Source organism: Myotis lucifugus, unplaced genomic scaffold (assembly GCF_000147115.1).
Source record: "Myotis lucifugus unplaced genomic scaffold, Myoluc2.0 scaffold_274, whole genome shotgun sequence".
Lineage (NCBI taxonomy): Eukaryota > Metazoa > Chordata > Mammalia > Chiroptera > Vespertilionidae > Myotis > Myotis lucifugus.
In genome coordinates, this window is record NW_005871322.1 from 470,029 (window position 1) to 483,446 (window position 13,418).

The following is a 13,418-nucleotide window of genomic DNA, read 5'->3' on the forward strand; positions in this document are numbered from 1 at the left end:
AGTCGGGAGGTCACGTATGGGGGCGCGTCAGCCAAACGACTGAATGGACCCAATGACCTGCTCTCAACCCACTTTGGATGTGAGCCGGGCTGGGCGGGTGGGGAGGAACCGGATCCTCTAGGCCCGCCCCTCTGCCCGCCCCCTCGCCCTCCTCAGCCATTGGGTAATTCCTCTGTCCGTTAAGGGTCCGCCTCCTCAGGTGAACCAATAAGGGCAGGCGAGAGGAAGCTTCCTTCTGGAGTTGCACCAGCGGCGCTCAGAGGAGGCCGGGGCGGCGGCGGGCGCGGCGCGGTGCGCAGGAGCGGTCCGGGCGGGACGGATCCCGCGGCGGAGGCTCGAGCCGGTGAGAGCAGCGCGAAGGTCCGCGGTTGGGAAGGGGACGTGCGCGGGGTCTGGACGCTTCTCACCCCACCGGGCCTCGCGGGCGGGCCGTCTGGGCCTCCCACGCTCGCGGCGTCGTCTCGGGTGATGGGGTGAGAGCGGAGGTGAAGCGAGGTGAGGTCAGATGAGGTGAGGTGAGGGGGCGGGCCGCCGCCACGGTCATCCCACTCGCGCCACGCGCCACGTGGGCTTGCGCCTAGCCTAGGACCCTTGCTGCGCACCAGGACACTAGCTAGCTACTTTTTTTTCTTCTTTCCCTACTTACCTACTTTTAACCCCAGGGGTAGCTCTGAGAGCTGGGCGTCTCGACTCAATCTTCTTTTACCGGCTGGGAAGCTGGGGCTCGGCGATGGGGCCGCGGCCGGATTTGAGGGAGATCTGGGCTGGGTCGACTCAGGAGGCTGCGCTCTTCTTATCTATGAAACCGTGGGTCAGAGACTTGAACTTGGGACCCGTTGGCTTCTTTGAGGGATCGGGGCTCTCGCTGCCTGGCTTCTCCGGCGGACCCGGGGCGGGGGGGAGGCGGGGGGACGGGGCAGGCGCCCTCTGTTCACCCGGACCCTCCGCTCCTGCCCCGAGGTCAGCCAGGTGGGCTGCGGGGAAGAGGACGATCCTCCGTTCTGCGAGCTCTTCGGATACCCCAACAGACAGACGTGGCGGGGGGCGGGGGGGGGCAGGATCCATAAGCGGAATCCGAAAACACGTGGGAAACGCGCTTTCTCCTGGGTCACCCGAGGAAAGAGAAAATAGAGCAGCTTTTGTTGTCGCTGCCCAAGAGAAAAATACCACCAAAGGCTGTTGAAGGTGCTAGGAAACTGTTCTCCTTCGTGCCTTTGCAGAGGCGGATGCGAACCTTTTGGGAATTAGTTGGGCAATATGCATCTGCAGCCTTTGACCTGCTAATTCCTCCTCGCCTGAGAAGTAAGTAGGATGAAACCTAAGTGGGTTGATGCATAGGGTAGGAAGGACAGTGTGGTGTTTTATAACTAGCAGTGGAAATGACCTTCGTATTTCCAACAATAGGCAATAGTTAAGTAAATTGTGATTGCTTATGGCAAAAGGTAATATTAGGCATCCATGAAACGTAATATGGACAAAATGTTCTTAAGTTGTGGTTGCAACTGTATGTGTGCAGAATGACTGGAGAATAATACACCTAATGATAAAAGTAATAACTCCTTTTTTTGGAGCAGGAGGGTCATATTTCATAAGTCCTCACAAAACCTTCAGAGACTAGTATTCCCATCCCACCAATGGGCCACTGGAGCTCAGGCAGTGTGTCTGTCTGATGCTAGACAGCTAGTGTGATGCCTAGAGTGCAGTTGGACCTTTTAAAAATCCACATGTAGCCCTAACCTGTTTGGCTCAGTGGATAGAGCGTCGGCCTGCGGACTCAAGGGTCCCAAGTTCGATTCCAGTCAAGGGCATGTACCTTGGTTGCGGGCATAACCCCAGTAGGGGGCGTGCAGGAGGCAGTTGATCGATGTTTCTCTCTCATCGATGTTTCAAACTCTCTATCCCTCTCCTCTCTGTGGAAAAATCAATAAAATATATATATTTTTTTAAAAAATCCACATGTAACCACAGCTGGTTTGGCTCGGTGGATAGAATGTAGGCCTGTGGACTGAAGGGTCCTGAGTGTGATTCCAGTCAGGGGCATGTGCCTCGGTTGCAGGTTCCACAGCCCCAGTCAGCGCACGTGGGGAAGGCAACCAATCGATGTGTCTCTCTCACATCGATGTTTCTCTCTTTTTCTCTGCCCCTTTTCCCTCCCTTCCACTGTCTCTAAAAATCAATGAAGCCCTAGCCCAGTCGTCGGCAAACTGTGGCTCGAGAGCCACATGCGGCTCTTTGGCCCCTTGAGTGTGGCTCTTTCACAAAATACCCCGTGCGGGCGCGCACGTACAGTGTGATTGAAACTTCGTGGCCCATGCGCAGAAGTCGGTATTTTGTGGAAGAGCCACACTCAAGGGGCCAAAGAGCCGCAGTTTGCCGACCACTGCCCTAGCTGATTTGGCTCAGTGGATGGAGCGTTGACCTGTGGACTGAAGGATCCATAGTTCAATTCCAGTCAAGGGCACATGCCTGGGTTGTGGACTCGATCCCCAGTAGGGGGCGTGCAGGAGGCAGCTTATCAATGATTCTCTCTCATCATTGATGTTTCTATCTCTTCCTCTCCCTTTCTCTCTGAAATCAATAAAAATATATATTTTTTTAAATCAATGGAAAAATGTCCTCGGGTGAGGATTAATCCTCCCAAAAATCCACATTTAGCCAATATTTAAAGGCTTGTTGTATTGCCAGGTACAGGGCTGGGACCTAGAGAGCCACTGGTAAGGCAGCCATAGTTCCTGAATTCATGGAGCTTACAGACTAGTGAGAAAGCAGATTTAAATAAATGTGTAGTCTGCTGGGAAGAGTGAACATGGGAGCTAGGCACTGGGCTCTAGCAAGAGGAAGGATTTGGGAAGGAGAGGAAATGGGGATCCCTGGGTCAGCTGTGAGGAATGAGTGAGCTCTGTGGGGAAGCCCACGGTGGCTCTGTAGGAGTGGAGAGTGTATACAAACCCTGTTTTTCACATTTTTCTGGGATGTGTTTATGTGTTATAATGGGAGGTAGAGAGACTTGCTTAGGTATTTTGAGTTTAGTGAGCTCTTTTAAATAGTTTATCTTAAATCACTTTTGCTCAGGATAGTAGCAAATTAAGTGTTTTCAGAAGTCATTATTGAGAAATTAAATTTGAAACTTTAAAACTCTTTAATTTTCAGGTTTAAAAAAATACACCCTTTTGCTGAAGGAACACATTTGCTGGTATAGTTTCAGAATGTCAAGTCCTGTGTCCTACTGGATCTTAAATTCTGCAAGGAACAGCATTGCCACATTACAAGGGGGCAGGCATTTATATTCAAGGTGTGTCTCAAGTAGGAATAAATCAAAAAGGACGCTCTTTCCCTGGGTATCAAGCACCCTAAAAAACAATGCCCCGTGTGGTGACTTTGCTCTGCCGAAAGCCTACAGACACACATCGACAGAGGAAGACGATTTCCACCTGCAGCTCAGCCCTGAGCAAGTAAATGAAGTGTTGCGAGCTGGTGAGTCAGCCCACAAGATTCTTGACCCCGTCAGCGGAGTCCCAAATTCAGTGTTGCGGTTTGAGAGCAACCAGCTGGCTGCCAATTCCCCAGTGGAGGACCGGCGAGGTGTGGCCTCCTGCCTGCAGACCAATGGGCTGATGTTTGGTGTCTTTGACGGACATGGTGGCCATGCATGTGCTCAAGCAGTAAGTGAGAGGCTCTTCTACTACGTGGCAGTGTCACTGATGTCTCAGCAGACCTTGGAGCAGATGGAGGAAGCGATGGAAAGCATGAAGCCCATGCTGCCCATCCTGCAGTGGCTCAAGCACCCAGGGGACAGTATCTACAAGGATGTCACATCAGTGCACCTTGATCACCTCCGGGTCTACTGGCAGGAGCTGCTTGACCTGCACATGGAAATGGGACTGAACATTAAGGAAGCATTAATGTACTCCTTCCAGAGACTCGATTCTGACATCTCGCTGGAAATCCAGGCCCCTTTGGAAGACGAGATGACAAGGAACCTTTCCCTCCAGGTTGCTTTCTCTGGGGCCACAGCTTGCGTGGCCCATGTTGATGGGGTTCACTTGCATGTGGCAAATGCTGGTGACTGCCGGGCCATCCTTGGTGTCCAGGAGGACAATGGCATGTGGTCTTGTCTGCCCCTTACCTGCGACCACAATGCCTGGAACCAGGCTGAGCTGTCACGGCTGAAGAGGGAGCATCCTGAGTCAGAAAACAGGACAATCATCATGGACGACAGGCTGCTGGGCATCCTCATGCCCTGCAGGGCATTCGGAGATGTCCAGCTGAAGTGGAGTAAAGAGCTGCAGCGCAGTGTCCTGGAGAGAGGCTTTGACACCGAGGCCCTCAACATTTACCAGTTCACCCCCCAGCACTACTACACTCCACCCTACCTGACTGCTGAGCCTGAGATCACATACCACAGGCTGAGGCCCCAGGATAAGTTCCTTGTGCTGGCGTCAGACGGCCTATGGGACGTACTGGACAATGAGGATGTGGTGAGGCTGGTGGTGGAGCACCTGAGTGAAGCAGGTCGGCACAAGCCAGACCTGGCCCAGAGACCAGCCAACCTGGGACTCATGCAAAGCCTGCTGCTGCAGAGGAAAGCCCAGGGGCTTCACGTTGCCGACCAAAATGCAGCCACACGTCTGATCAGACATGCCATAGGGAGCAATGAGTATGGGGAGATGGATCCAGAACGGCTGACCGCAATGCTGACATTGCCGGAGGACTTGGCGAGAATGTACAGGGATGATATCACTGTCACTGTGGTGTATTTTAACTCAGACTCAATTGATGCATATGATAAGAGAGGTTAAGAATTTCTCATCCTATTGCCAAGGTTCATTTAAATGCTCTCAGATATTTTCACTTATTCTTAAACTGGCTATTCAAACCTGTTAAAAGGGTAGTCAGGTGTAGCTTGCTTAATAATAGACTAATGTGAAAAGAAAAGAAAAGAAAACAAGCAGCCCAAGTTTAAAAACAATAGCGGTGATTTCATGCCCCTGGGTGTTTTGGTCACCTCTTCTAAGCAGAGAGGGCAGAGCATAGAGACATAAATTTGCTTGGGCTCATGTAGCCCAGGTCCTTTTATAAAGAAACTGTTGTTAAACTGTCAGCTTGACCCTCCAAATGGTAAATATTTTTTTAAAATATGTTTTTATTTATTTTAGAGAGAGGGAAAGGGAGAAAGATAGAAACATCGATGAGAAAGAAACATCAATTGGCTGCCTCCAGCACACCCCAAGCCCGCAACCCAGGCATGTGCCCTGAACAGCAATCGAACCCAGGACCTCTTGGTTCATGGGTCGATGCTCAACCATTGAACCACCCTGGCTGGGCTCCAAGTGGTAAATTTAATCACAATTCTAAACATGAAGAACTTCAGGATCTTCTGAGGTTTTGCTGCAAAACTGCAAACTTGATCATTTTCCTCAATTCATAATCGTGAACTTCTAGACTATGAAGGGAGGTTTAGTTTGTTTGATTGTTTTAATTACTAAGAGCTAGGTTTACAAAGGATATTACAGAACACTTTTCTATGCAATATTCTAACCTTTCTCATGATTATACTTGTGAAAACACTTTGCAGTGCTGCATTCTAGTCCTATTTTAGCTTATTTTAAAACTGAGTCTCAAACTTGCAAACAGGCCTGCTGTCAGCATGCTTGGAATGACCTGTCTTGATTTCCAGCTGAGGGTGAGAGGGGCTAGGCCTCTGGACCAGCGGAATTTACTTGTATGGCTTTTGGTTCCTTCCACTGGGTCCTATCCCCTGAACTTTTGAGCCATACTAGGAGGTAACTTCTGTCTAAGCCTTAACTTCTGGCCTTTCCTGCATTAATATTGTCTCCAGGGTTTAAACCTCTGGGGGTTTAGTCATAAACCAGTTAGCCATTCTGGTTATACCTCTCAAACATTCTTCTGTTAATTCCTGTCTTTTCTATGCTAAGCTCCCTCATCCTGCTGCTTCTAATTGCAAAGAATGCTTCCATTTCACATGGTTGCAGGGAAGGAGAAAATGTGCTCTCCTTGTGTCAGCCGATTAGGCAGGACTGGTTTGTTGCAGTGGATTATAGACTTAAGATTTAGCCTGAATCTGGAGAGGTGAAACAGGAAGGACCTGAGAGTAGTCATTAACCACGGCTCCCCGGCTCCCCGTGTGCATCCCGAGGCAGTGGAGAGGGGGGCAGAGGGAGATTTGTCAGATGGGACACTTGCCCCTAGAATGTGGGATAAATCACGTTGCTTCTCCTCAGGAACTGGACCATATATAGAATAGAGAGGGGGCAAAAATAAATGTAACCTGTAATGACTTCTGTGGGCTGCACAGACTGTCAGTTGGAAAATGAAACCATGTGGATCCTTTTTTGGGAGGTGAGTTTCATGTGATGAATTATGGTGGCATTTAAACAACAGGAAATGTGTCCCTAAATGGAAACACAAATAAAATCCCACAAAACTGACATTTTTATCTTCCTGTACTATATTAGTTGATCCCTCTCCTCACCTCACCCCCTCGTGCCATGCACTGAAAGAAAAGCAAATAACTAGGATTGACTTCCTCATGTTTGTCCATGTCCCAGAGACATTCATTCCAGTGTTGGTATACTTCTAGCTTGGGGGTGTTTCCCTGTAGGTTTTCAGTACAACTGGTTAGCAATAGGACTTCATTTTAAGAAGTTCTCTTTTGAGTGCTTAAGCCTTGGTTCTTTTATTCTGAAGCCATTAGTATTCCTTCTAATCTAGATCTTAACTCAGAAGTAAAACGTGAATCACTGCCATTCTGCTCACCTGAAGGTTTGTTGCTAGAGCCGAAGACTGCTTGTCTGACAACCTTTGCTCTTCACGCCCACTAAACCCTGGTGCACCCTTGGAGCATTTACTTGAATTACAGAGCATGAATCCTGTTTTGGAGCCAGCATGGTCATAAATGTATCCGATTCCGTAACTTGTGGGACAGCCAAGAGAATACAGACATCCCAGCTGTTTCTCCAAGCATATGTTTTTTTCTCTGCCTAATAGATTTCCTGCTTTCTAATTAGTATATTGAAAGAAGAAAGGCCAGTGTATTGTCTGCCTTTTCCACTGTGAACTCTTATTAGCTCTTTTTTTTTTTTTAAGGTAAAGATTGACTTTTATTTTTTAATATATTTTTATTGATTTTAGAGAGGAAGGGAGAGGGAGAGAGGAAACATCAATGATGAGATAGAATCATTAATTGGCAGCTTTCTGCACTCCCCACACTGGGGATTGAGCCAGCAACCTGGGCCTGGGCCCTGACCAGGAATCGACCCATGACCTCCTGGTTCATAGGTTGACACTCAACCACTGTGCCATGCCGGCTGGGCTCTTGTCACCCCTTTCCCTGAATGCTCCAAGGGGTGCCTCCTGGTTTAACCCCAGGGTGTGTCTCCCTGCCCACAGTTCTGCTGTCATTGACCTTCCTGAAACACATGGGCTACTGCTAGACATCGGGGTTGAGAAGGGGTTGGTGGTACTTGTCAGGTCTTCCAAAGTATTTATCATTCCTTTTATAAAGATTTCAATTTTGAGACTTCTAAAATGAAAAAGTAAGATTGAACATTTAGTATTTTGGTTGTGACTTTGGAATAAAGTATGATTTGGTGCTTTAAATTACATACTCATTATTTTAGGTAAGAAACTGGTAATAAGTGGCCTAATTAGATATTTTACATGTAGATAAAATACGTCTCTACTGATTCTGGGGATTGGTCAAAATGGATAGGGAAGATGGTATTAGTTCAAATTAGTATGCTAGGTCAAGATACTTAGATTCAGTTTTCTGAGCTGTTAATTGTAACATTAAAGCTAATTTATTATAATGAAAATGTAAACTTTGAGGTATGTTAACTTATAGACATTTCACCCAGAAGTATGATCGGGCTAAAAGATCCCTAATATTGGGCACACTGGGTCAAGTTTGGGTTAGACACAATTGATTTGGCTGGCACCTTTTACACATAGGTGAAATATAAACAGTTCACACGAGTTAAAGAAGAGAATAAGGTATGGAACAAGAAAATGTGTCCTGCATGAATCTGGCTGACTTGACTCTTACCCATTAGCCCTTGATGACAATTTGGGGAAGTCTTAACTTCCCAGGTTACAACAGAATGCCCTGGAACTGAGCCATTCTAGTTTCATCTTTAAAGTGGTTTATTTGTCCCAGAATGTGACTCTTTCCCATGACAGAAGAAGCCCCAGTGCAGCTTTGGAGCTGGGGTATAAAGGCTGGTGGCACTGCTTGTCCTGCTGCCATGCGCGTCACTGAGTGGAAAGCACGTTTGGACTGTGGGACCATCTGAACAAGCTGAGGCTCTGTTCTTTGCGCCTCGAGCACCTAACGTTTAACCTGCCTCCTGGGAAATATTTCTTAAGCATTTGGAAAAATTATTAACCAACTTCTTTAATATCTAGTGACACTTGTATTTAAGCTGTATACCAATGTTTGTATTTTCTAGCCATTCGAGATATTTCAACTTGTAAATAAAAAAGGCAAAATGAAATTCCGTTTCCTTCGGTTTGAATATTAATTTTTTTAGGTCCTGATGGCATTAGATGAGGCCAGCCTTTGTTTCTGGCCGTGGAAGATTTTAGTCTGTTCAAGAATCCACTAGGGGGTGGGGAGGAGGAATCTACCCAAAAGAGAAGTGTTCTCTGCAAACTTGTTGGCTGCTGACCACACAGGAAGTCCTCATTTAGTATTAACCATGTGGGGACCTGAAAAGAAAGAAAAGTGAAGGCTTTTGTTGTGTCTCCATACACTCAGTGCCCAGGCCTGTCTGCTGGCATTTCATATTATTTAACTCAGCTTGTTAAATCTTAAATGTATGTTAATCTTAAATGCAGAGCCAGCTTTGGGGGAAAATCCAGGCAGGTACCTAGATAGAGTTAAGCACCCCACTCCATCTCACCCCCACTAACAGCTAGATTTCATTGCCTCTATAGGGATACAGCTCATCAGGGCAGCTCCAATGGGTACTTCTTAAATTGCAAATACATTATTATTAGTTATCAATGGTATGAACATTAGTCATTGATACTTAACAGTGGGGCGCATTTGAGGAAAGTCTACAGCGCATGCACTCCTCCCAATACTGGGCTCTCAGAAAGGGATAGTAATTCACAAAACATTGCCCAGTCTTGGCCCAGGGTGGTTGGGGATGGGGCAGAGAAGCACTGAAAAGAAGCTAGATATACTTTACATACATGTTTCAATATCCCATCATTTTGGAACGTGATAAAAACAGAAGGAAAACAAATTTAAAAAATTAAGCTCTTTGAGCTTTCTAACTGGAGGGTGAGGGGGCTTATACTGTTCCTTAAATCTCTAGAGTTTTTGGTTTCATTTTACTTGATGCTACTAAATGCCCTTAAGTAGTTCCCAGGCTGGTGATCCTCTGAATCGCGAGTGGCTGGCGCTCCAAGCAGCTACCTCTGGGGTGGGTAAGCCTTTACTGGACTTCTGTGGATCAGAGTATCTTTACTCCTTTGGCCCCTGACCTGATTGCTCCACATGGGAAATCGCCTGTCTGGGAGGAGCATGTGGGGAGCGAGGGGGCCAGAGTTCCAGTGCTGACCTTCGCTGGCAAGGGAATACGTTGGCTGAACTCGTTACTTACCCTCAGCCCCTGGAAAAGCAGTCTGTGGAGGGACTTTCCAAAGCTGGCTCTATGTCAGACCTTAACTCTCCCTGCCTTTCCGGGATTCTGGAAAGCCCTCACTGGCCCACCCCCATTCCCCCTGCAGCAGATGAACAGAAGAAATGTGTGCCATGAGCTGCTGCTCTGTCCACCTCGCACAAACCTTACGGGCAGCAGAGCCAGGCATGCAGAGCTGGCCAGGGATGGCCCCATCCAGCTGGGGCCGAGAGGACCGTGATACTGGGCACAATGGGAATGCAGGGGGGCAGCCCAGGGAAAGGAGCACAGGGGTGAGTCCGGTCCAGCAGGTCTGGGGACAGGCTCTGAGGGCACTGAGTTGCCGTGAAGGCTGAGGGAGAGCTAGCCTGATGTGGCTGGTGGGCAAGAAGGAGCCCCTCAGGTGGTCTCCAGGAATGAAGACGTGAGCAAGGCCGTGCGGCGACCTCAGCTAGGATCATGGACATGTCTTGCTCTTCATCAGCAGGGAGGTGGGGTGGGGGCAGTACAGAAAGTCCTACGTCAGTCCCCCCCACTTTCCTTGCAGTGTGATGACCAGGTGCTGTCGACATGTGTCCTGTTTTTCTCCTCCCCACCCTCATACCTGCAACATCAACATCAGACTCAGCACCCTGCCCAACTGGCTGTAGAATGAATGAGGAAGGATGGGGGGACAGAAGGATGGATGGATGGATGGATGGATTGATGGATGGATGGATGATTGAGAGGAACAGGTAAAAAGGAACCAGCAAAAGAGAGAGAGGTCAGAGAGGCAGGAGAGGAAGTAAATGGTGGCATGGAAGTGAGGAGGGAGGTGAGGAGTGTCTAGTACCAGAAAAGACCATGGGTATGGACAGATGGAAATGAACAATTAGCTAAAAAAGGATTGCTAAGAAAAGGTGAGGGCCATTGCATATTCTCACCTGGGACCCAGGACCCAGGGCGGGCCGGATGGTGAGATGGAGGTGAGGGGTTGGCTCTGGGAGGAGTTGACTGAGTGGCTGGGATGACCCTTCCTCTGAAACAAAGCAGTGCAGTGGGTTGGGGACAGGGAATGTCATCAAGACAACATGCTCCTTGGCTTATGGGAGGGGAGCGTATCCATGGGTTCACTTGGGGTCCCAGGAGCTTTGCTGAGCCCACACTGGGATTTGGCATTAAGGGATGGAGGGGCTGGGCCTCTTCTGAGCTCTGTCTGGTGGCTTGGTCACTCCGTCCCGAGAATGTCCTGAGGAGAACACTGGTGGGGAACCCTGGGCTGGCACAGGCCCTTTTCGGGGAATCTGTGGTAAAGCAACGCGAAGCAGGCGGCTGCCTCTAGATGTCGCCAACTGGCCGTGTTGATGTCAGCTGCAGCGGGAGCCGAGGAAAGTTCCTGAGAAGCTGAGGCCCCAAGGCTGAGCCGTAGGTGGATCAGGGTCTCCCCAGAACTGCAGCCTGGAACACTCTCAGGAAGCCTCACCAGACCCTGGAGGTCCTTGGGGTGTGGTGTGGGGGCAGGACCCTGTCCTGTGATCACTCAGGTCTGTCTTGTGGGGAAGGAGCTGCTGGGGTCCCAGGGGGGCTGCGGGTGGTGGGGAAGTGGCTACCACCTTTTCCACTCTCCCCCGATGTGGGTGTCCCCCTCAGTGGACTGCTCCACAACTCTAAACCCTTCCGACCCCCACCCCCCTCCACTCCCTGCAGCCAGTCCCCGCAGCCACCTCCCAGCAGGTCTAGGCTCCATCCCCTCCTGCCCACCCCCTGTCCCAGCCTCAAGAATGGTCCAAACCACCTTGCTCCTTCCTCACCCAAAACAACACCTGCCCCCTCCAGTCAATTCCACCCAGTACATAGCGGTTAGAGTGATCTTGGTCAGACTCAAATCTGACCATGTCACTCTTCTGCTCTAAATCCTTCCACGGTGCCCCATCGCCCTGGGGAGAAAGCTCAGAATCCTCTTCCCAGGCTGTGGGTACTACAGTCATACAGGGATGAAGGAGTGAGAAAAGAGAAAGAGGTCTTGTCTTCCCCCACAAACTGGAGCCACCTCTTTCAAGAGTTGGGCTGGCCCCCTGGTCCCTGGGGATGGGGCCTGGAATCCTCCACCTTTTTATCCTTTTTGTGGTTTTGAGGATGATCACAAATGCTCCTCCCATCTAGCCGTGGGGTTTAATTCCACTTTTCTTGAATATGGCGAGGGGGTGGTTAGAACTTGTTTTGTAACCAATAGAATACAATAACCAAGTGACAGTGACACTGGAGATTGGCAAAGCTAATGGACAGCGGTCCTGATCATTGGTGAATCTGATTGAGGGTTGTGGTGGTTAGTTTTATGTGTTAATTTAACTGGGCTGAAAAATGCCTAGACCAGTGATGGCGAACCTATGACACGCGTGTCAGAGGTGACACGCAAACTCATTTTTTTGGTTGATTTTTCTTTGTTAAATGGCATTTAAATATATAAAATAAATATCAAAAATATAAGTCTTTGTTTTACTATGGTTGCAAATATCAAAAAATTTCTATATGTGACACGGCGCCAGAGTTAAGTTAGGGTTTTTCAAAATGTTGACACGCCGAGCTCAAAAGGTTCGCCATCACTGGCCTAGAGGGCTGGTAAAACATTATTTCTGAGTGTGGCTCTGAGGGTGTTTCTGGAAAATATTAGCATTTGAATCAATAGACTGAGTAAAGAAGTGGGTGGGTATTATCCAACCCATTGAGGGCTAGAATAGAATGAAAAGGCAGAAGGGAGGGAAAATTTGCTGCTTGTTGAGCTGGACACCCCTCTTCTACCCTTGGACATCTGGTGCTTCTCAGGCCTTTTGCACCCATACTGGGGCTTACACCATTGGCTCCTCTGGTTTGTTCTTAGGCCTTTGTGTTTGGAATGGAATCACATCACTGGCTCTCCTGGGCCTCCAGCTTACATGAGTCAATTCCTTACAATAAATCTCACAATCATATGAGGCAAGGATTATGAACCCATTTTACAGATGGTGAAACTGAGTTTGGAAAGGTAAAGTGTGCTCAGTGTCACAAAACTAGTAAATGCAGAGCTAAGTTTTGAACCCTGGTGTCTGACTCCAAAGCTTTTTCTTTGCTTTCATGGGATTGCTAAGTGATCATTCAATTCCGTTGAATCCTATCTATTCATTTTATAAAAAAACACATGCCCTGCCCAGCTGGCATGGCTCAGTGGATTGGCTCAGAGCATTGTCCCATGCACCAAGAGGTCACTGGTTCGATTCCCAGTAAGGGCACATGCCTGGGTTGTAGACTCAATCCCCAGTAGGAGGCATGCAGGAGACAGCCAATCAATTTGAAGTCTCTCATCGATGTTTCTCTCTCACCCTTTCCCTTCCCCTCTCTCTAAAAATTCATTAAAAAAAACACACATTAAAACAAACAAACAACATGCCCTATTTGCTCTCCAAAAGCCTGGCAGGAAGGAGTAAGCTGTTGGTCCATAGGTGCTGGGGTCCAGCCCCAGCAGGTCCAGGGGTCCCCAAAGGTGTGGACGGAGTTGGCGAAGAAGGAAGGACATGGAGGCAGTGTTCAGTTAATCAGCATAGCGAGGTTCTCTCTCCAGGATCTCCAGCCAGGTTCTGTCTAGGTTCTCCAGCCAAGTTCTGTAGCCAGGTTCTGTCCAGGATCTTTTGCCATGTTCTCTCCCTAGGTTCTCTCTCTAGGTTCTGTTTCTAGGTTCTTCAGCCAGGTTCTCTTGCCAGGTTCTGTTTCTAGGTTCTGTGTCTGTTGTCTTGTTACATCTGTATTTATACCAGTTGA

At 48.6% G+C, this 13,418-nt stretch overlaps 1 protein-coding gene across 3 annotated transcripts; it reads left to right on the plus strand.

Moving 5' to 3' along the window:
* The first annotated feature begins 304 nt into the window (after positions 1 to 304).
* Positions 305 to 6,449, plus strand: PDP2 (pyruvate dehyrogenase phosphatase catalytic subunit 2). Of its 3 annotated transcripts, none has more exons than XM_014464896.2 (2): positions 305 to 343; positions 3,151 to 6,449. In XM_014464896.2, the coding sequence occupies exon 2, from the start codon at positions 3,207 to 3,209 to the stop codon at positions 4,797 to 4,799; it is 1,593 nt and encodes a 530-aa protein (XP_014320382.1). In that variant the 5' UTR covers positions 305 to 343; positions 3,151 to 3,206; the 3' UTR covers positions 4,800 to 6,449. The 3 variants fall into 3 exon arrangements, with proteins under 3 accessions (XP_014320382.1, XP_014320383.1, XP_006099441.1); XM_014464897.2 differs by having other exon boundaries at positions 334 to 360; XM_006099379.3 differs by lacking the exon at positions 305 to 343 and adding an exon at positions 477 to 495.
* The last annotated feature ends 6,969 nt before the right edge of the window (positions 6,450 to 13,418 follow it).